We start from the raw sequence: 22,716 nt of genomic DNA on the forward strand, positions 1-22,716 counted from the left end.
TTATAAGTGGAGGACTACCTGTAATTAAACGTCCCAGCTATTTTAAAGGGCTCTGTGGCACACAAGTCTGTTCCACTTACTGGAATATGTACAGCAGAGCTCCCCAACTTTTCCGGATTGGCGGTCCGGAGAGAAAGGGAGGAGCAGGGAAATGTACACATGCGTATGCATAAAACGGGCACGTGCACAGCAGAAGCATGCACAAACGGGGCCGCTAGCACCCACGCGGCAGCCCCTAGCATGAGTGGGGAGGGTGTTTGCACACATGCGTGCACTCACCAGCCATTGCTGCCAGCCAGTACCAGGCCACGGTCCACAGGTTGGGGACCCCTGACCTAGAGGTACTGTGAAAAAAATCCAAATACTGTTTTTCCAGAGTATTGTCTGGAATTGCTGGTGGGGGAATTCTGCCAGTTGAAGTCCACACATCTTCAAGTTGCCAAGGTTGAGAAACACTGGCTTTAGATTATACTCAGGTTTTTCCAAGCAATATATTAAAACATATGAAATGCTCAGTAACAGTAAACATTGTTGTCCCAATGTCGAATATTCATAAATTAAGAAATTAAAACTAATTGATTGTTTTTCCCTACAAAGGATGGGGGGAGCATTTTCAGACACAGAATGTTTCTCTTTGGTCCCGACTCATACTAAGGAACGCGGTGGCTCAGTGGGTTAGGACACTGAGCTTGTCGATCAGAAGGTCGGCAGTTTGGCGGGTCGAATCCTGAGTGCCGCGTAACAGAGTGAGCGCCTGTTACTCGTCCCAGCTTCTGCCAACCTAGCAGTTCGAAAGCACGTAAAAATGCAAGTAGAAAAATAGGGACCACTACGGTGGGAAGGTAACAGCGTTCCGTGCGCCTTTGGCGTCTAGTCATGCCGGCCACATGACCACAGAGACGTCCTCGGACAAGCGCTGGCTCTTCGGTTTTGAAACGGAGATGAGCACCGGCCCCTAGAGTCGGAAACGACTAGCATGCATGTGCAGGGGAACCTTTACCTTACAGAATCATAGAGTTAGAAGAGATTTCTTAGGCCACTGAGTGTTAGTCCCTATTCAGTGCAGTAATTCCAATTAATATCCTTGACAGTTGGCTGGACTAGCCAAAGTCCACCATCTCTTCTTCTTCATGCCTCTGGTAGTGTTGTTGTAGGAGCAAATGTTTCTTTTGGTATTACTTTTGCACGCTCTTTGCGTTGCAGTTAAAACCAAAGGATTCAATTTACCCTGTAAGACCTTGTCAATCCTCAACAGGGTGAGGACGCAACATGGCAAGTGCACTAGTGTCGTCCATAAATAGGGAAAGCTCTCCAAAACAGACAATAGTGTGACATATTGTGAAACAATGCCCTTTGAGTGCAAAATTTTATCATATACTGGCTATATAAATACAAATAGTCTACCTTTGGATTTGTAAAAGGAATGCATATTTATTCTATAAATATATTTCACATTTGCTCATTGAGAACGCAGTTGTGATGTCCTTTTTAACATTTTACCATACGCTAAATAAAAAAATTAACATTTGCACTAGCCCCCATTTACCATTGGTAGTACAATATCTGTAACAGTCGTACAATATTTTATAACAGTACAATATATGTTGCAGTCGTACTGCAAAAGCCTTGTACTATCACCTCTTTTTTGGGGAGAGAGGAGAGAAAACAGAAGCTTCATTGAAGACTGTTTTTCAGAAAACTCAGGGTAAGCTAAGGTTAGGCAGCTAATGTGGATAATGAAGAGGGCAAAATAATTAAAGGAGGTTTGCCTCTGCTTTATTGTCTAAAGGAAGGCTTTGATCAGGTAGAGCAAGCCAAAATGTGGAATGCATTAAGGCTAATAGGCATGCCAAGCTACTTGATTATTCTTTTGAGCAAAGTTCAAAATAAACAAAAAACTACTGCAAGAACTGAATTTGGGGAAACAAAGAGATTCAGTGTAGGAAAAGGAGTGAAACAATGATGTAACTTACATGGCAAAAGTTTTAGAAAAATGGCAACATTGGAAGAGATTGCAGCTGGAAACAAAATCACAAGATGAAACACAAAGTATTAGAGATATGCAGATGACACCTTTTGTCCCTTGAAAGTAAATTATACAAGATTTGTTGATTCTGGAGCAAAATGTTCAGGAGAACTATTGGATGTTTGTTCCGATCTCTTTCCTCTTCCTCTTCCTCCCCCCCCACCCCAGTTCATGCTGAATCTTCTCAGTTTCTGAAATTATATTCACCAAGCGAAAGTGGCAACTTACATCCAGAAACCATAGATATGCCTGACGAACGGCGTCATTTGGACGATATTTGGCGAGGGTTCAGAGAGGAAAACAGAAGATTTCAGAGTTCTCCAAAACATTCAGTTCCAACTTAATGCATATTACTAGTTGCAGAAATGCTCATTAGGGGAGAGTAAAACAGGAAAATGAAAAGTCTGGGTTAATCTAAAATTTTAAGTTGAAGGTAACATCACTTGTAAGTTCACAATAATTGCCAAGAAATGAGAATGGTAAGACACTTTTATTTTCCTAAACTCTATAAGAGAAAAAGAGGCACCACGTGTTGGAGAAGTAAAGAGCAGATTAATCTTATTCAAGAAGGCAGTGACAAACATAGAGAAGTTCATGACTTAGGCATACTTTGGCACACAAAGATCAGAATAGTTAAAGCAGTGCTTTTCCCCAATGATAATAAACACTATGAATGATGGACATTTGGGGGAAACAAAGATAATTATTGTCTTTGAATGATTGATTTGGAAGTGGCTACTAAGAGTATAATGGAATTCAGGAAGAACCAAATAAGTCAATCTAGGACAAGCCTTTAAGGCAACAATTAACAAGCAAGTACAAGCTTATTATTTGTGCACATAATAACATGCTGGGGTTGCACTAGGAAAATACAACTAAATACATTGCAAAACTGAGAGGAGAAGATTACAGGGCCTAGAAATTGGATTAGAAATATTATTGTAATGCACCTGGAATTGCTATAGAATTGTCATCTATAGGGACAATTCAGGATTTGTCCATATGGTCACCAGACGTCAGCCCCAGCTCAGTGGTTCTAACTAATATAGCTATAAATCCGCTGACAAATGAACTGTATCCAAGCAGCAAGTGACATGACACTTTTAGAAGAACTATCCACATTAAACTCTCTTTAAGACTTATGCCATACTAGAGAACAAGCAGGCAATCATTAGTCATGGCAAGCAATGGAACGGTCAAAATTGAGCAAAAGAAGCTTGCACCAACTATTCTGTTGGATCTCCTCCCATGAATACACCAAACTGCTATTAAATACAACCCAGTAAATCCAAGAAACAGATGTGGTGACAATAGAGAAAGTCCACAGAGGTCTTCCCTCTTCATCAGTGATACTGCAAGATCTTCCAGTTCCTTTTTTCAAATTAAAATATTAGTTTTGTTTGTTTCTCTGTTTTGTATTTTACCATTTACGATAAATAATATAAAAAAATAGTTCCTAATAAAGGAAACTGTGCAGACTTATTTCCCCTCGAAGAGTTGAGCTGTTAGCCATCTCAAAAGATGACAGGCCCTGCTCGTATTTTTCTAATGAACTGCATATTAAATTATTCATTTTTTTTATTTCTTTGTGTCCCACTTTTATTACTTTTACAACTAACTCAAGGCACTGAACACATCCAATACACCTTCCTCCTCCTATTTTCCCCACAACAACAACCCTGTGAGGTTGTTTTGGGCTGAGAGAGAATGACTGGCTCAAAGTCACTTAGCTTGCTCTCCTTGGTGGAGCAGTGGGCTAATGCCTCCTTAAGTAACACCAGCTGCCTGCAATTAGTGCAGGTTCGCATCCCACCAGGCTCAAGGTTGACTCAGCCTTCCATCCTTCCGAGGTAGGTAAAATGAGGACCCAGATTGTTGGGGGCAATTAAGCTGACTTTGTAATAATGCCGCTTGGGGGGGATGTGAAAGCCCTAATAAGCAGGCATAGAATGAAGGCTATTGCTAAGCTTGTAAGCCGCCCTGAGTCTTCGGAGAAGGGTGGGATATAAATGGAATTAAAAAAAATAAAAAATATATTGTTTACCGTTTTGAAAGTATTGATCTATTTTGTGAGGCTTCTTGGCTTTGCCAGACACATCACACGGTAACACCTCTGTATAGACTACTTTGTTGCCCCACACACACCTTCCCCAACAACAGACAGTTGCTCCAGGTTAACTTTACCCTTCTAGGCCTTGAAAGTTGACATTGTCTTCAATGCTCTGCTCTTTAATACTCCGTCCAAACCAAAGTCTCAAAGTCTCTACGGTGACATACAACCTTTTCTTCCTTTCAAACGTTCTGGCACTAGTTGCGAGGAGGTGGTACCTCAATGAGGTTGCTTCTATTCTGGTTGCTGCCAAGGTCAGGGTCAACCTCCAAGCTCTGCTCTTAAAAGCAGAGCTGCTTTTGAACACTCCAGCTGAGCTCCAAAGCCAGGCTCCCACCAGAAATACCACCAGGATGTGCTGCTTGTGTTTGTGATCTAGTTCAGGGCTTTTCAACCTGTTCACCCATTGTACCACTTTTAGGATATGGCAGCATCCGAGTACCACCAGTCGCCTAGCAAGGCGTCAAAAACTTGACCAAAAAAAGAAAAAAGTGATGAAGTACAGGTAGTCCTCGACTTACAACAGTTCACTTAGTGACTGTTTGATGTTACAATGGCACTGAAAAAAGTGCCCCCCAAGCCACAGCCGAGCAAGACACCTGCCTGCCCACCCGGCGGCGCTCTTCCTCCTGTCCGAGGTTTTCATTGTTGTGAGCATTTCTGTTGAGGATTGGCAGCGGGGGTGGGGTCGGGGTGTATTTGGTTTTTATTCCCCCCCTCTGCTGGGTGGTTGCAGCAGGTTTTGGTCACTTCACATGACCCTGGGACACTGTGACCGTCATAAATATGAATCAGTTGGCATCTGAAAGTAAATCACAAGACCCTGGAGATGCTGCAACATTCCAGCTCATTGGCACTTCTTCTGAGCTCAGAAGCGCCAGGATCAGTGCTGAGCTCCAGCTGGAGCCTGGCGCTGATCCTGGCGCTTCCAATGAGCTCTGACAGCCCCGAAGAATAACTGATCCTGGTGCTTCCGCTGAGCCCTGACAGCCCTGCAGCTCCAGCTCATTCCCCTCCCCCGCTCCCACTTTTCTAGGATGGTTGCGTACCACCTGCCAGGTGCCAATGTACCACAGGTGGTACCCGTACCACTGGTTGAAAAGCCCTGATCTAGTTTGCGGTCCTGGCAGTTGATTGATAGCTCTCTTGCCTTTTTGGAATAGCTATCAGTCTCCAGATGTTGCCTTCTGCATCCCTGTCTGCTCAGTGTTTGCTCTGTCTGCTTATCTCCTTTTCTCCTACATACCCACCCACCCTCACTTTGTCACAGTATTTGATTTTGTAGGGTAAGGGCCTGAGTGGTGAGGTTGAGGCTCCCTGTGGACATGTCCCTGAAAATGCCAAGGTGTTGCTCAGTTAGCCAGGCAGCTGAAATGCCGACATGGATGCATGCCAGTAAATCTGAGCAAGGGAAAGAATTATTTTCAGATGATCGTCCGCCTAAAATGTGACCCACATGCCACTTAAATATGGCTTTTAACTTTCCCGTTTTACATCACTAGGGAGAAAACTTCTAGCAATAGAACGTGATGTCATTGTCAGTGTTAACTGAATGTCGATAAATCAGATGTTGTGTTACTTCTTAACAGAGTACGCAGGCATCTCTGTGGCAAGCCATCAAAATATATTTTATATACTGTACAATACATTTGTTTTCAGGAACTCGAGAGAGCTTGGAGAGAATATGACAAACTAGAATATGATGTAACCATCACAAAGAACCACATGCAGGAGCAGCTGGAACGGACAGGCGAGGTTCAGGTGCGACCAGAATATCAACTTGGTTCCATAGCATATTTTGGGGGGTATGGGTTTTTATGACCTGTAGCTCCCTACATGGCCTGGGAGCAGGTTATTTGAAGCACCATCTTTCCCAGTCAAATCTCCTCAGAGCAGGGAGACAAGGGATGTTAACAGGTGCCCTCTCCTAAGGAGATCCACCTAGTGGGGCCAAGAAGAAGGCCCTTCTCTGTGGTGGCATCATCCCTGTGGACATGAGATTGCCCCCCACCCACCCACCCACCGTGACACTCTTTCAAAAGCCCCTGAAGCCATGGTTTTGCCAGCAGGTCTGGAGACCCCAGGATGATATGGATGAAATGATTGTTCCAATGTTAGCGGGGGGGGGGGGCGGGAGGTTAATGGGTTTTGCACTGGGGTTTTATTTCTGTAAGCCATCCAGAATCACCATGAGAAAATACTAATTATGTAAATCACAAATACTATTTTGGACTTAGCAAGTATATGCTAGGTGTTTTCTACGGACGTAACGGATTATAGAAAGAATGACTATTTAAACAGAGTGTTGTTTTGGGGGAAAAATAGTAGAAGGATTAAATTAGGAAAAAGCTCTGAGTGAATGGAATTAAAAGAAAAAGGGTTGAACGATATAGGATGAAAATGACATGAGGGAATTCTGAAAGGGATGTTGTAGAGATTTTGTGTCAGAATGATAATATATTGAAGAGTATAATTGAAATGAATACTATAGATAATAGCATTAAAGAAATAATGAAAAGGAAATTATAAATGGCGTGAGAACGTTGAAAAAATGGTACGGCTGAAACAATGAAATGGAAGAGATGGAAAAATATGTGCACGGTTTGCTTCTAGAGTGGCTGTGTGACTTATTTCCACATATAAACAGTGCAGTTGGAAGGAAGCTGTCATTGTTCCTCTATAAAAGGAAAAAGAACAAAAGTGAATGAAAAACTTGCAGGGGAATTATTTTATTAAGCGTTTGGCAAGAATACTTGATTGAAAGGGTAGAGGTGGTGACAAAGAATAACATTTGGTAATTTCTAGATATTGCTTTAAGCTAGGTGAGGGAGTTTGTAAACTGATGTTTGTTTTTATTGAGAAATATCTTAGTTTGAGAAAGAATGCTTATTGTACATTAAGTGAATAGGCTTGAATTATGGAATGTTTTGCACAAGAATGAAGTTAAAGGTTGGTTGCTGGGTTAATCAGCAGCATGTGGTATAAGTAAAACATTCATGAGAATAATTAGATTTTTAAAAAAATATTTCAAGACAGAGCTGGGATGTTCCTTTAGTTTAATGGCTAAATGAATAAAGTTTGTGATGACAATAAGGCATATTGATTGAGAATTGTAAACAGGCTATAACTATCTTGTTGGCTGAGACCATGATGATTTGCAGCTTATATCGAACAGTATGGTGCAATGAGGACTATTGATTTATAAATTTATCCTTTTTCAGAGACCATAATAATTGGATTCAGAGTGAAAATGGTAGAAAGATTGCTAGTTACATATAAATGGTGAAAAACTTGAGCAAGATGATTAATTTATTTATCTCGGTCAATATTGATTAAGGCCAGGTTCTCTATTTTTGCACACTGTGTATTCAGTTTTTGGTCAGTAGGGGGCACTGCATGACATGTTTGTCCTGATTGGAATTCTTAAGGCAAGGGTCCCCAACCCTCGGTCCATGGACCAGTACGGGGCTGCGGCATGCCAGCAACCGGTCTGCACAAACAAGCAAAGCCCCATCCGCGGGATGCAGGCAACACATGTAACCATGCCCCCTCTGGTCCACGGAAAAACTCCTCTTCATGGAACCGGTCCCTGGTGCCCAAAAGGTTGGGGACCTCTGTCTTAAGTTGTAGGTAGCTAGATGTTCTTTGGGATTCAAACATCTACCTGAAAAATTAACTTGCAGACCTTCACACTTTAGACGTCTGCATAAAGTGCATTGGGTTTAGGAGTATCTAGGAGCTTTTTAGCAGCTTAGCAGGAGCTATCAGTCTCTCTTTGCTTTAACTCCCACAGAAGAGAGATAACAGGTATTAACTTATTATATATCCTGCCCCGTTTATGGGATTTTACATGACATATCAAACTACTGGGTGGTCAGTAAATGTGAATAATGACAAAGAGTTTGAATCCCATCGGGTAAATACCCAGTTATCCCCATCTGAATAATCCTAATAAAGAGAAAACCAATCATGAGGTGCCTCATGATGGTCAGTGTAGCTGAAAATACCACATAGAAATTTAAACTATTAAAAAAAAAAGAAAATCCACCACACCACCTTCTACCACCAAGGTGGGTGTGGAAGTCATTTAAAACTCTGTACATAGCACTATTACAGGTGGGGAAATTTTAAGAAGTAGAAATTCTGGCAGTAAATGGCATGCGATCTCTTTGTGAGGAATGACTTTAAAAAAATGTGAAAGTGGCTTCTGTAAGAGCATCCTGCCTGCTTTGTAATAGGTCCATAGAAACATAAAGCTTGAATGTTGTGCAAATAAGGTACTTGAGAAGTATGTGTGATAGAACTGGAAGAGGTCTAAACAAGTATGAATGGGTGCCGAATGAATGTGGACTGAATGCAAAACAACGAACAAAAGGACATTGAAGTAATTCAGTCCTATTGTGTAAGGGTATATGGGAACAGCGTTCCGTGCGCCTTTGGTGTCTAGTCATGCCGGCCACATGACCACGGAGACGTCCTCGGACAAGCGCTGGCTCTTCGGCTTTGAAACGGAGATGAGCACCGGCCCCTAGAGTCGGAAATGACTAGCAAGCATGTGCGGGGGAACCTTTACCTTTACCTTTATATGGGAATGACCTGGGCAGAACAGGCAAAGAGACGCCAATTAGGAATTGTCAGATAAGAGGGAGCAGAGCCCACAGCTGCATAATGGCAGAGCAAGAGGCTCAGGAAAGCCCCTCCCTATATTATCTGGCTGTAATGGTGACAGCGGGAAAATTGTACTTTCAGACTTGCCTTACCTGGTAGACCAGACTAATTCTAATTTATTGTAAAGCTAGGTTAACAGAACCTTGCAAGTCCCTAGGCAGTATCTCTTCCCTTGGTCTCCCAAAGTCATTCCCACATACCCGTTACATCTTGAAGGAATGGAGATCAGCTTGCAGAAGAACAAAGGGAGGAAGAGTGAATCAATCAGCAGGCAGGGGAAGACTAGATGGAGTTGATGTGATTCTGGAAAAAAAAGAAAGAAAAGTGGAAAGTTTTAAATATATGAAGCATTGTATGAACATAGTGGAAGGATCAGTGCTTCACGAGGGTAGCGTTACAGAGAAATTTAATGAATGATATTGGTTGGCTCCCATCCTGATGATGATCCAGAAGTCTTTAAAAACCAGGGATAGAATCATTCTTGAGCCCATAATTACCGTATTTATCGGCGTATAACACGCACCGGCGTATAACACGCACCTCATTTTAAAAAGGAAATTTCAGGAAAAAAACCTTAAATTATATCGGCGTATAACACGCACACATCATTTGCTCCCTATTTTCAGGAAGAAAAAGTGCGTGTTATACGCCAATAAATACGGTACCTACCACTAATAAAAGATGTTTTTAGAAGATCCAACTGGATAGGGTTTGAGGGCCAGAGAATGCCCTTGTCAACTCAGGCTTTAAGGCTGGACCTGTTCCTTTCCCTCCTTCTTTGATTAATCCTCCTCTTTGATTAAGTAATCAAAAGTAATCCAGTAATTACAAAAGTAATTAAGTAATCCAGAGTCCCGCTAGACAACAGAGCTCTGGGTCATTTAATCTGAGCTGCATTACTACCATTGCCTTTGCTGTGCACATCTCACACGTGCACAATTTCAACTGGGCAGAACTTGCTATTCCATAATTATATGTGCTGACTATTGCAGCAGTAACTATCTTGAGAGTTTGGTTATCTTGAGAGAAGCCAGCAAATAGCCTTTTGATTAGGTCCAGGAAAATATCAGTAGATTCAGAACAGAACATAAAAGGGTGCATGATACTAGTTGAAAATAATTGGATGCATTATAAGCATGGTGTCTCATCGCTAACTTTTATCTCTGGCAGAGTGAATCGGCTGGAATACAGCGTGCTCAGATTCAAAAAGAGCTTTGGCGAATTCAGGATGTAATGGAAGGTTTGAGTAAACATAAACAGCAAAGAAACAGCACCACGGAGGCAGGTAAATTAGCATATTGACTTCTGGCAGATCCATGGGACTAGCAGAGAAGCCTGTGCGATGAATAAATGCTGTTCTTGTTCTTGTTTGATTAAATGCAATTTTACTTCCCAAGACCGAAAAGGAAATAATAGAAACTCTAAATCACTGCAAACCTGTGGTATGGCAACCATAATTTTTAACTATTATTTATGATAAGCTAAACATTCTGCTTTATTTTTAAATAGGTGTCATGGCATCAAAGACCTTTTCACCAAAGTATAAAAATGAGGTATGTTTTTCTTCTTTCTACTTTTTTAAAAGATTCCATAGAAGCTATTTAATTTCCAATTTAAGCTCCTGTTTCTCCACTTATGAGTATATTTCATGTTTCAATAAGTTATTTATAGGCGGGGTGCATTTAAAGGCTAAACATTCAGATTATACTTATTCTGTATATAAATTTGAATATTGATTTTTTTGGTCCCTCATCACACACACGTCATACAAAAATATGTGTGTGTATCTACAGCCTCAGATAATTAGCACCTGAAACAACAGTTTAATAAAATGTACGAAGCTGGATGCAATTGCTATCTCTAGTATGAGTGAAATATCAAGACACAGTTGCTTTAAAAGGACATTGTCAACTACATTGGTATCAATGTATTTAAAAAACTGGACAAATTATATGGGAAATATTTCATGATTCCTTGGTGAACTTATTCACACCTGGAAACATTGATATGCATAGGGATATATCAGTGCATAAAATGAAGCAAAAAAATGTAAATAAATTCATAGGAGAGGAAAAAGAATAATTCTTTATGTAAAGAGCTACAGGTAGTCCTCAATTTTCAAGCACAATTGAGCCCCACATTTATGTTATCAAGTGAGATATTTGTTAAGTGAATTTTGCCCCATTTTACAACCTTTCTTGGCACAGTTGTTAAGTGAAACATGGCAGTTGATAAGTTAGGAGCACGGTTGTTACGTGAATCTGCCTTCCCCGTGGAGTTTGCTTGCCAGAAGGTCACAAAAGGGGATCACGTGATCCCGGGACATTGCAGCCCTCATAAATATGAGTCAGTTGCCAAGCGTCTGAATTTTGTTCACGTTGACCATGGGGATGCTGCAACGGTCGTAAGTGTGTAAAACTGTCCTAAGTCACTTTTCCAGTGCTGTCGTAACTTTGAACAGTCACTAAACAAGCTGTTTTTAAGTCGAGGACTACCTGTATATTTGTCCTAAAGAATGTTCTTTCATTGGCTTGAGGTTGGTGAGGGGAACTAATGCCTATTTTTTAAACGGTACCCAGGTGGGTATGGAAAGAAAAAGGAAGGGTCGTGCAACGCCTTTGTGTATCGTAACTGACGTAATTGGGATTTTTCAGTCTATCCTTCCTGCGACAGCAGCTTCCCGCTTAATTCCAGACTGTCTTGTAACTGCCGCGAAATATTTGAAAGTAGTTGTGTAAACTCTTTGTAAGAGATGAGTGCATCTAAATCAGGTGACTGTTCTGCAATCTTTAGGAAGAGGAAGTAGCCCCACCTCGTCCTCCGCTCCCTCGGTCCTATGACTTTGCAGAGAATCTTCCCATAATCCCCCCTCTGCCCAGTGATAGCAGCTCCTTGCTCTGTTATAGCAGGGGCCCCGTCCACCTGCCTGAAGACAGGAAGATTCATCAAGTTCAAGGCTACCAAAGAAACGGAGCTCACTGTGTAAGTGGCCCCCATCGCCACGATGTCCACCAGGCATTTTATATACCCGTCCCCGTCTCCTCTCCCGCGCACAGTTGCCATTTTATTTGATTGACATTCCACTAATTTTATGTTGCTTTCCCTTTCTCGGCTTCCTCTTTTTGTTTCCTTTTTTTTCCCCAAGGACATTAATTCACGTTTGCCATTTATGATTTTTGTTTTGGGGTGGGGTTCCCTCCCCCCCCCAATGTTTTGTGAATATGTCTCACTCGACTCGGATCGGTTGCATGTTTGTGTTAGGTTCCAAAAAAAAAAAAAGACTTGTCATTTAACACCGTTAGAACAAGATTTTTGCTCCGTTCTATTGAGTATACTAAAGGGACGTGGTGGCTCAGTGGGTTAGGATGCTGACCTTGTCGATCAGAAGGTCGGCAGTTTGGCGGGTCGAATCCCGAGTGCTGCGTAACAGAGTGAGCGCCTGTTACTTGTCCCAGCTTCTGCCAACCTAGCAGTTCGAAAGCACGTAAAAATGCAAGTAGAAAAATAGGGACCACTACGGTGGGAAGGTAACAGCGTTCCGTGCGCCTTTGGCGTCTAGTCATGCCGGCCACATGACCACGGAGACGTCCTCGGACAAGCGCTGGCTCTTCGGCTTTGAAACGGAGATGAGCACCGGCCCCTAGAGTTGGAAACGACTAGCACGCATGTGCAGGGGAACCTTTACCTTTACCTTTATTGAATATACAGTAAGTCTTGAAACTTGCCATTTTTATTGGCGCGTCTTTTTATTACCGTTTATTCGAAACCGGTCACGCAGATGGTGTTTTCCAAAGTTGTTTTTAAAAAAATCATGAGAGAAAACTCCCTGCCAGAGGGAGGATATGATTTATATTTGAACAGAAAAGAAGTTGGAGAGGGAACACACTTTTAAAGGCTTTTTAAACGATAAGGCAAGGAAAAGGCTGAAAAACGAAAATGAAAAAGTGCTTAGGGATTATTCCCTATGAAATTAGAACGATTTGACTTTTTTTTTCTGAACCCCGGAGCTTCAGATTTTGATACAAATTTTTTTGTCCTAGGTGACAGGAAATTCCTTTGCAATTTGGTTTTTGATAAACCAAACAAGAAGAATGAATCTTATGTTTGTCTTCTGGCTCATTTCTAGGGTCCTGATTATCGGCTTTATAAAAGCGAACCTGAACTAACCACCGTCACAGAAGTTGACGAATCGAATGGAGAAGAAAAAGCAGACCCAGTTTCTGAGTCGGATGCTTGTGTGACTAAAGGTATTAACGAGACCCTTTGCTTTAAAATGGCTTCATTTCCATCTACAGGCAACAGAGCAATCTGTAGCCAGCCTGGGAGAAAATAGCTTTATTAGCAGGGTAACATTTTCTTATAAAATGAGAATTGCAAAGTTAAATTTAATTACGTGACTGGAAGGCGTCGAGCCAGGCACAACTCAGACGATCGAGGGAAAACTAAAGATAATAAAGATCATATACAATATCTGTATTTAGATACAGAATAAGTAGAGATTTCAGGTTTGATTCCTAGTTTTGTAATACCAGCAGTCCTTGACTTATGACCACAATTGAGCCCAAAACTGCCATTGCTAAGCAAGACCATTGTTAAATGAGTTTTTCCCCATTTTACCACCTTTCTCGCCACATTTGTTAAATGAATTACTACGATAGTTAAGTTGGTACCACGGTGGTTAAGTGAACCTGGCTCCCCCCCCCCCATTGGCTTTGCTTGTCAGAAGGTCGCAAAAAGGGATCATGTGACCCCAGGACACTCCAACCGCCTTGGTGGAGCAGTGGGCTAATGCCTCCTTAAGTAACACCAGCTGCCTGCAATTAGTGCAGGTTCGCGTCCCACCAGGCTCAAGGTTGACTCAGCCTTCCATCCTTCCGAGGTAGGTAAAATGAGGACCCAGATTGTTGGGGGCAATAAGCTGACTCTGTAATAATGCCGCTTGGGGTGGGGGGCGAAAGCCCTAATAAGCAGGCATATACATAGAATGAAGGCTAATGCTAAGCACATTTGATTTGTGCTTAGAGTGTAAGCCGCCCTGAGTCTTCGGAGAAGGGCGGGATATAAATGGGATTAAAATAAAATAAAAATAAATAAATAAATACAAGTGAGTTGCCAAGCATGATCATGGGGATGCTGCAACAGTCATAAGTGTGAAAAATGGTCATAAGTCACTTTTTTTCAGTGCAGTTGTAACTTCAAACAGTCATTAGAGAAATGGTTGTAAGTTGAAGGCTACCTTTATTATCACAGCTCCCATACTCTTCCAACAGTCATTTGATTCCAAGTCTTTTTCTTCCTCCAGCTCTTTACACTCTATTGCTGAATTTTTCTTGACACCAGGAGTACAAAATTCCAGATTTGCCACTAGACCCAAAAAAAAAAGTTTCATTAAAAAAAATCTTTTATTGTAATTGCCAAATAGTCTTCTGTCTTGTATCTAAATAGACCTTAACCTGGAGGTTTTTGACCTTTCTCCCGACCTTGGCAGCTAAACCCTTTTTTTGTTTGTTTCATTATTTCTCTTTTTGTGAGCATGCAGATACTGAGGGCCTCATTTGCGCTGTCATAAAATGTCCAATTAGCGGCCTTATGTCAGCAAATCATACCTTCGCTTGACATTACAAGGAGCATTTCATTCAACCAGAAAATAATTATTAAGTCGTATGAAACAAAGGCATTTTATTAGGCTGTTCTCCCTATGCAAATCCAGTGATTGTTTTGCTCCAGCTACACGTTGTCCTCAACTTACAACCACAGTTGGGACCAGAATTTCTGTGGCTAAGCAAGGGGATTGTTAAGTGAGTCACACCCAATTTTACAGCCTACTTTGCCCTAATTGTTAAGTGAATTACTGCAGGATCCAATCTGGGTCGGTCCTCGGGACAAAAGGTCTTCCAAGCTTTCCGACTCATGATGGAGCCCATCCTCAGGAAACTTCTCTCCATCAGAAGGTGTTCTTTGGGCTATCTGTTCACACAACTGAGTGTGTATCTCAGTCAACTCGAACAAAACAAAAATGTAAAAAAGGTGTTGAGACTCTAGAAAGAGTGCAGAGAAGAGCAGCAAAGATGCTCAGGGGACTGGAGGCTAAAACATATAAGGAACGGTTGCTGGAATTGGGAATGTCTAGTTTAATGAAGAGAAGGGTGAAGGGTGATATGAGAGCACCATTCCAATATCTCAGGGGCTGCCCCAAAGAAGAGGGAGTCAAGCTATTCTCCAAAGCGCCCAAAGGCAGGTCAAGAAGCAACGGATGGAAATTAATCAAGGAGAGAAGCAACCTAGAACTAAGAATAAATTTTATGACAGTAAAACAATTAACCAGTGGAACAACCTGCCTCCATAAGCAGTGAATGCTCCAACACTGGAGGTTTTTAAGAAGAGACTGGACAGCCATTTGTCTGAAATGGTATATGGTTTCGTGCCTGAGCAGGGGGTTGGACTAGATGACCTGCAAGGTCCCTTCCAACTTTTTCATTTATTATTATTATTGTTGTTGTTGTTGTTGTGTTGTTGTTGTTGTTGTTATTATATTATTATTATTATTATTATTATTATTATTATTATTATTATTATTATTATTATTATTATTATTATTATTATTATTATTATTATTCAACTGTACAACCAGCACAAGTCTGAAAACTCAGCAGACTAAACCTCTGGTCTGAATGACCAACCAGATTGGAACCTGCAACACTATCCTGGGACAAGTATATTTTCCTTAATTCATGAATTACTGCAGTTGTTAAATGAATCTCACAATCCTTTCATGCTTTTCTGGAAGGCCAGAAGAAGGGTTCCCACCTCATCTCTGGGGGGGGGGCGTGGGGGGGGGAGAATGTTCACAGGGCAATGGCAGAGAAGGCTCCCTTCCTTGGCCCTGCCAGTTGAAATCCTGGGGCCTCCAATATATCTTCTCTGCCTAACCAGGTGAGACAGGCTGATGTAATAAGACAAAGATGATTCCATAAGTAACCTGGCCCCATGCCATTATAATAATGACAGCTCAGCAATGGAATAAATAGCCTTAGATGCAATTGCATCATCTCCTTGGAGGGTTCACCTGCATATAAGGAAGCACTGGGAAAGTACTTGAAGAACATGTAGGCTATGATGTCCTGTCTCAGAGCAGGAATTACATTGAATATGATTTTACTTTGAGAAGGGATGGTGTCTAGTTAAAAAACACACACGTCCTTTTAATATTTTTGGGCAATATTCTGAAGCAACCAATAGTACTACTCTCTATTTAGATATGGACAGATACGTACAGCTTTTTTCAACCATCTAATAAACCATAAATGAGCCCAATAGGATCATTGTCCTGGCACCCATTAATAGTAAAGAAAATAGTGAGCTACGTTTAAGACTCAGTATAAATCTTCATTTAGTTTGAGCGATTTAAGTGTCCTTAGGTGGGGAATGTTAATTTGTGTGTACAATTCATTCATTGTAGCACTATCGATCAACTAATTAGGCCCGTGCATTTTATCGGGGCTTTGTCCTGGAGACTTGCAAGTTAATCAACATTAATTGCTTAATATTTATTTCCAGACTACAGCGGTCTTAGTAATAATAATAAAGTTGGAAGGGACCTTGGAGGTCATCTAGTCCAACCCCCTGCTCAAGCAGGAAACCCTATACCTCTTCCTCATAGTGAAAAAACATCAATATCCAAGAGTGAGTGAAGAGCAAAATAGTCTGAAAAATTATTTTTTTTACCCCGTCAATTTTTTTAAGTTAAGGAACTAAGCTTTAGCAGTTAAAAAAATAAGAAGAAGAAAATAAGAAAACTAAGCATGTCTACATCTTCCTGATCGGTAAATTGTCTTTTATTGAGGCAGTTGCTAGGACAGGCAGTCCTCGTTTTGCAGCCATTTGTTTAGTGATTGTTCCAAATTGCAACTGCAATGAAAAGAAATAACTGGTGACCAGTTTTCACACTTATTACTGGTGCAGAATCCCCATCGTCATGTGATCAAAATTCGGGCCCTTAACAACTGGCTTGGATTTATGACAGTTGCTGCCCTGTCTGGGGGGGGAATCATGTAATCACCATTTGTTACCTTCCCAGCCCCCTTTCGACAAGCAGTGGGGGAGCTAGGTTCATAATGACTACATGATTCACTTAACAGTTGCAGTGATTCGGTTAACAACTATGGCAAAAAATGTTGTAAAATGGCGCAAAGCTCAGTTAACAACTACCTTGCTTAGCAGTGGAAATGTTGAACACAGTTGGGGTCGTAAGTTGAGGACTACTCTGTAATAGTTTAATATTTGCATTTGTATACATCAGGGGTTGGCAACCTCGGCTCTTTTATGACTCGTGGACTTCAACTCCCAGAATTCCTGAGCCAGCTATGCTGGCTCAGGAATTCTGGGAGTTGAAGTCCACGAGTCATAAAAGAGCCGAGGTTGCCGACCCCTGGTATACATAAAACATTGTTATAATAACACACATAATGCATCTGTATACATAGCACACTTACTCAGGATAGGGCGTGTAGAGCAAAAATGGAATCAAGTCTATTTTAAGGATTCATCTTTAAACGCTTAACTGTCTGCACTTCGAAACAGCGGGAGGAGAGATCTCAGCCTGATCTGAAATTGCTCTTTGTGGGTTGTTTCTATGTAAATAGCTCGTGGTTGCATATTAAGATCTTTAAGTCCTGTTGTTAACAGATGGAGAACTTATAACCATCTAGAAACAGCTGAGCTATAACATGTAATGTAACAGTATTTGGAAGGCCTTTAGTTCGCGACTCTTGGTGTGATGCCAGAAGAGGGATTTTCATAGATTTTGCACTATTATGTTACTTATTCCAGGAAATGGCCATTTCCAAATCACTAATTTGGGGTAAATTAGCACAGTACGTCCAAGTGGTAAATGGAATGACTTAACTAAGTTCCCTGTCTTTCGACCATGGTCACTGTGTATTATGATGGAGAGCAAAGGCTGGAGAAAATGTTAAGACCATTGATGCTGTGAGGATTAGTATATTTTTGCTTCTCCTTTGTAACAAAACTCTAAAACGGTTGTGGCTATGAGAAAACCAGTATAGACAGCAAACAATGAATTGCTATAATTTTTGCAGGTATATTTTACTGTATAATGCTAGCTTGCTTGCTTGATGAACAATATGAAAACTGCCTCTTTTTTAAAAAAAAAAATACAAATAGTGCTGATGTGTGGGGGAAAAAATCTTCTGAACATGGGTAGCCCCATCTTTCTCAAATAATATTTATAGCCCTCGACTTACAGCCATTCATTTAGTGACCCTTGGAAATTACAAAGGCACTGAAAAAAGTGACCTATGGCCAGCTTTCACACCTACAACCATTGTAGTGTTAGACTATGCTGCAACACCTAGGAGAAAAGTATACCCACAAATCTGGACAATTCCTTTATGCAGCATGTATTGATTTTAGATCAGCTTTCGAGACAGTATCTAGATCTAAACTATGATGTAAGTTTAAATACACCACAATAGATAAATATCAGCTGCTGCTGCTCATTAAAATTCGTGAGGACCACAAGATTGATTAACCAAGCATATATCTCTAACGAAATGGGGGTGGGAAGGGATAGACAGGTGGGAGAGTTAAAACAGGTATGTATTCAGTGGTGGGATTCAAATATGTGAACCACCAGTTCTCTGTATGGATGCTGCTTCCGGAAGTCCATTCTGGGCCTGGGCAACAAAAAATTAGCTACCGGTTCTGCCGAAGTAGTGCGAACTGGCTGAATCTCACCAGTGCATGTATTCTATATTGACCTCATTTTAATAATTATATAAATTTATTGGTTTTTCACTTACATATCTCTACTTTTCATCCTCCCAAATTAGACCATAGATCTATCAATTTACTAGCATATGCTGATGACACAGGCATTCTGTCTTCAATTGGCCTTAAGAGAGCCTTACTGATTATTGTATTGAGGGGGAATTAATAACAAATTATTCTCAAGACCAAGGTTCTCACCTTCTCCAAATGTTATAAAATTGGAATTTAGGTGGATAATCCATTGAGCAAGTTAAAAACTTTAAATATTTAGGGTTAGTTTTTCAAGTTTCAGCATGCAGGAAGGCCCACCTTAATTATGTTCTCCTCATGCCCAGAGAGTGACTTCAGCTATTCAAATTTATTATTTTGCCAGCGTAGCACAGTTTATCCCTGTTGCAATTAGCTTGTCTGCAGCTAAAACCCAAGTACAACTGCTACACAGGGTTCAATTAGGATCATATAACAGCATGATTGCCTTAAAAAGAATTCCAGCAAAATTTTTGAGAAGCAAGTTTCAGGTTACCTGCTGTATCCCCAAATGCAATACTTTGACAGGAAGTGTGAGTCAGTAAATTTGAATCCAATCTCTAGTTAAATATATTTTTCTACGGGCTAAAACTGCACCACAATCCTGGTGGACTGACCTATGCCAGCTTCAATAAAATATTTGTAGCTTAGGGATAAAACTCTCTCTCTCTCTCTCTCTCTCTCTCTCTCTCTCTCTCTCTCTCTCTCTCTCTCTCTCTCTCTCTCTCTCTCTCTCTCTCTCTCTCTCTCTCTCTCTCTCTCTCTCTCTCTCTCTCTCTCTGTGTGTGTGTCATTTCTGCTCTCTCGGCTTGGTTGTTCTTTTGCAGATGTTTTGTTTTCCAAGTAGGTAACATCATCAGTGCACCAAGGACCCCACTGTAGTAGCTTCATGTTTATATCATGTCAGAGTCCCCAAATTCAGGAGACCTTTATCTATAGCTTGATTTTATTTGTTTGTTCATTAAATTTATATGCCACCCATCTCTCTTGGAAAAGCGACTCTGTTCAGCTTACAATTAATATGAATGTAGAAAATATCACATACATGAAATGCAAAAAAAAAAAAGCAAGATCACCACAGCACACTTCTCAGTTGATTCACCAACCAGTGTTGAGGAACCCCATCAGGGCTACTGGCAGAGCTCGGAATAACCGGCAGAGCCAGTCCTGAAGGCCCAAAGGGTGGAAGCGAACTTCACTTCAGGTGGGGAGATATTCCAGAGACGGGGGCCACAGCAAAAAAGGCTCTCTTTCTAGACCCTGGCAGCCAAAACTCTTTGACTGATGGGGTCCACGCCATTCCCCTTCTGCCAACACCATTGGGGCAAGCTGATTCCTGGTTTCATACCATGAAGGGCTTTAAAAGCAATAACCAATGTCCTCCCCACAGCTGTTTTGGAAGGAAAATGTAGAAAAAAAAACCTTATGAAACATGACATTGCCCTGTGACACGGGTGCTATAGAAACCGCATGTTCTTTTATACTGCCAGTTCTACAGGGACATTCGCCACTAACTCATTATCCTTTTTATCAGATAATTGTTATGTGCATTATTTGTTATGTAACCAATTATGCTACGTTATAGGTAAGCTTAACCTGCACATGGCTCCAGTAGTCATTGATGTTAATGGTTGACTTTGCTTTATTTGTTTTACTGAAATGATTTTTTGTTGTTGTCGGTCAATGACCGAAATAAAGTTTCAGTCTGTCGGCTAATAACGTCATTCAGTCTGGATATAGTGCCCAAAATGGCATTTTCTTCTTCTTTGAAGCATTGTGATTGTGCTAGGCAATCATTTCTTTTTGAATGAGAGTTCCTTTGCATTTCCCTTGCCTGCCAACTTTAGCGCAATGGCACTCTCTTGTAGCAAGCACACCAATTAATTTCCCAAATGCAGGTCTATAAACTTTAAAGGAAATTGTTGACATTAGTGAGGAGAAAACATTTCTTTGTATTTAAAGGCCTCTAAAACTGGGACTTTACTATTGCCTTGCCAATGGTCTCTGAAGACCAGTTTATGCTTGCTGTTTGCATAAGTGGAATGAATTAGCTGGAGACAGTTTGAACAGTGTAATTTCAGTAGCCCAGGTCTCTTGGCAAAACAGTTTCCACGTTTACATAAGCAATAATAGAATTTCCTTTCAGAGAGAGTTGCTTGCAAAATTGTGAATGTAGGAAGAAAGCGAAAGCAGGGGTCTTTAGTCTCACACCGTGTTGGTTTGTTTCTTTACTTTAGAGATGAAAAGAAAAAGAAAAAAAAAAGCAAAACCATCGCTAGTGAAAACTGCTGTACAGTTACAGCATACTTTTTCTGTTAAGGCAAGGTGTTTGATTGAATAACTGATAGGCTTTATTTTAAGGCTGGTTGGGATCCAAAGAATGCAGTTTTCTAAGTGACTTAGGCCTACATCCAACTGGATATAGATGTAGGTGGCTCTCGCTGATAAAATGCTTCTCATAAAAATTGCAGAAGATGAGAAGAGAGTGTTCAGAAAAAGAGGGCTGTACCTAGTTTTTAAACAGCCAGATGTGGGTGCTAAATGAGGACTATTTATCAAAATATTATGTACTATATGTATCCCAAAATGGCAATACCTACTATTTGTCATAACACACTGAGGGGTCAATTGGCCCAGGAACCTTGCATCTTGATTAGTTCCAGTTTTATTCTATATTTCTCTGATTTCAGTCTAATATATCTTATTTGAGTACAGTGCAACCTGTAGGAGAAAAGCAGGCAGAATCTGGGGGCAGAATCAAGAGAGTAATCAGACTGGAATCATTACATTCCCACAAACATCGAAGTCCAACTCCTCTTGAATCCCGTTGACTCTTAGTTAGCACCAATTTAGCGCTGCCCATTAATTGACGCAGATTGTTGGGGGCAATAAGCTGACTTTGTAATAATGCCGCTTGGGGGGGACCCGAAAGCCCTAATAAGCAGGCATATACATAGAATGAAGGCTATTGCTAAGCACATTGACTTGTGCTTCTTAGATTGTAAGCCGCCCTGAGTCTTCGGAGAAGGGCGGGATATAAATGGGATTAAAATAAAATTTAAAAAAATAAAAAAATTGACTAGATTCCTGTGAACAGGCCTGAGGGATAAATTATCTTAACTGGAACTTAATGTGTGGTGCAAATTCTTTGCAATCAGAAGTTGCCTTGCTGTACTAGAACAGGGTAGAACAACAGCTAATGACCCTCTTTTACCGGTCTACTATAGAGAGTGTCCTCTCGTATGGTATTGTGGTTTGGTATGCTGGTCTGACAGCCGCGGATAGGAAAGTATTACAGAGGGTAGTGAGCACAGCACAAGACATTGTGGGCTGTTCCCTGACACCACTGGATGACATCGCCAGGGCTCGTTGCCTTGGAAGAGTGAGGAAGATTCTCAGGGATGACTCACACCCTGGACGGTATCTCTTTACTCTCCTACCATCCGGTAGGAGATATAGGAATATAGCCAGCCGTACCAACAGGCTGAAAAATAGCTTTTATCCGTGGGCTGTTAGGCTTTTAAATGGGACATAATCTTATGCAGAATTGACTTGGGAGGCCGGTGTGTGATGTAGTTGGTTCACATAGTGTGGTGAGATGGAGGGTTTGTTGTCACTGTGTGTTGGGGGGGAGAGAGAACGGGGGGAGGCTCAGCTAATCTCAATGTACACATGTTGTACTTTGACAATAAAGGTTTATTATTATTTATTATTATTATTAGAGTAGAAGTCCCAACCATGGTGGTTAAAGGCAAGTTAGACATGCCCAATATTCCACAACAGGTTGAGGAAATCTAAGGTGATTGTATTGCAAAATCCTTGCTAAGTCCTATTATATTAAATCTGGAAATGTATACGATTAACATGCTTCTCCTTGGAACGAAGCATAGTTCTGACACTGTGGCATACTTTAAATGCCTTTCTCTTGTTTTATAGGCTCACATTTTCCCATTGGAGTAGTGCCACCCAGAACAAAGTCACCAACCCCAGAATCTTCAACAATCGCTTCTTACGTGACTTTAAGGAAAACAAAGAAGATAGATCTAAGAACGGTATTTAAAAGAAATAGATTGCATTCTTGGCTTCCTCTAATGCT

General features: G+C 41.0%; 1 protein-coding gene and 1 long non-coding RNA gene across 11 annotated transcripts in view; one reads left to right on the top strand and one right to left on the bottom strand.

Moving 5' to 3' along the window:
* The window catches only part of PLEKHA5 (pleckstrin homology domain containing A5), a 199,430-nt gene that overhangs the window by 166,397 nt on the left and 10,317 nt on the right, over positions 1-22,716 (top strand). For 7 of the 8 annotated variants that reach the window (XM_083365272.1, XM_083365277.1, XM_083365270.1 and 4 more), the window contains 5 exons: positions 5,796-5,897; positions 9,975-10,089; positions 10,314-10,357; positions 12,931-13,051; positions 22,557-22,672. In XM_083365272.1, the coding sequence (XP_083221398.1) occupies positions 5,796-5,897; positions 9,975-10,089; positions 10,314-10,357; positions 12,931-13,051; positions 22,557-22,672 (498 nt within the window). Of the gene's footprint in view, positions 1-5,795; positions 5,898-9,974; positions 10,090-10,313; positions 10,358-11,597; positions 11,787-12,930; positions 13,052-22,556; positions 22,673-22,716 lie in introns of all 8 variants that reach the window. The other variant, XM_083365278.1, reaches the window with a different exon arrangement.
* LOC310641952 overlaps positions 1-22,716 on the bottom strand; it is a 40,854-nt gene that overhangs the window by 2,068 nt on the left and 16,070 nt on the right. The window contains exons 2-4 of one of the 3 annotated variants that reach the window (XR_014492816.1): positions 14,041-14,168; positions 13,198-13,246; positions 9,005-9,107 (exon numbers count right to left, since the gene is read on the bottom strand). This is a non-coding gene — a long non-coding RNA (uncharacterized lncRNA). Of the gene's footprint in view, positions 1-9,004; positions 9,108-13,197; positions 13,247-14,040; positions 14,169-21,220; positions 21,366-22,716 lie in introns of all 3 variants that reach the window. The other 2 variants (XR_014492817.1, XR_014492815.1) reach the window with 2 other exon arrangements.

This window comes from Vipera ursinii (genome assembly GCF_947247035.1).
Source record: "Vipera ursinii genome assembly, chromosome: 6".
In the NCBI taxonomy this organism is placed as follows: Eukaryota; Metazoa; Chordata; class Lepidosauria; order Squamata; family Viperidae; genus Vipera; species Vipera ursinii.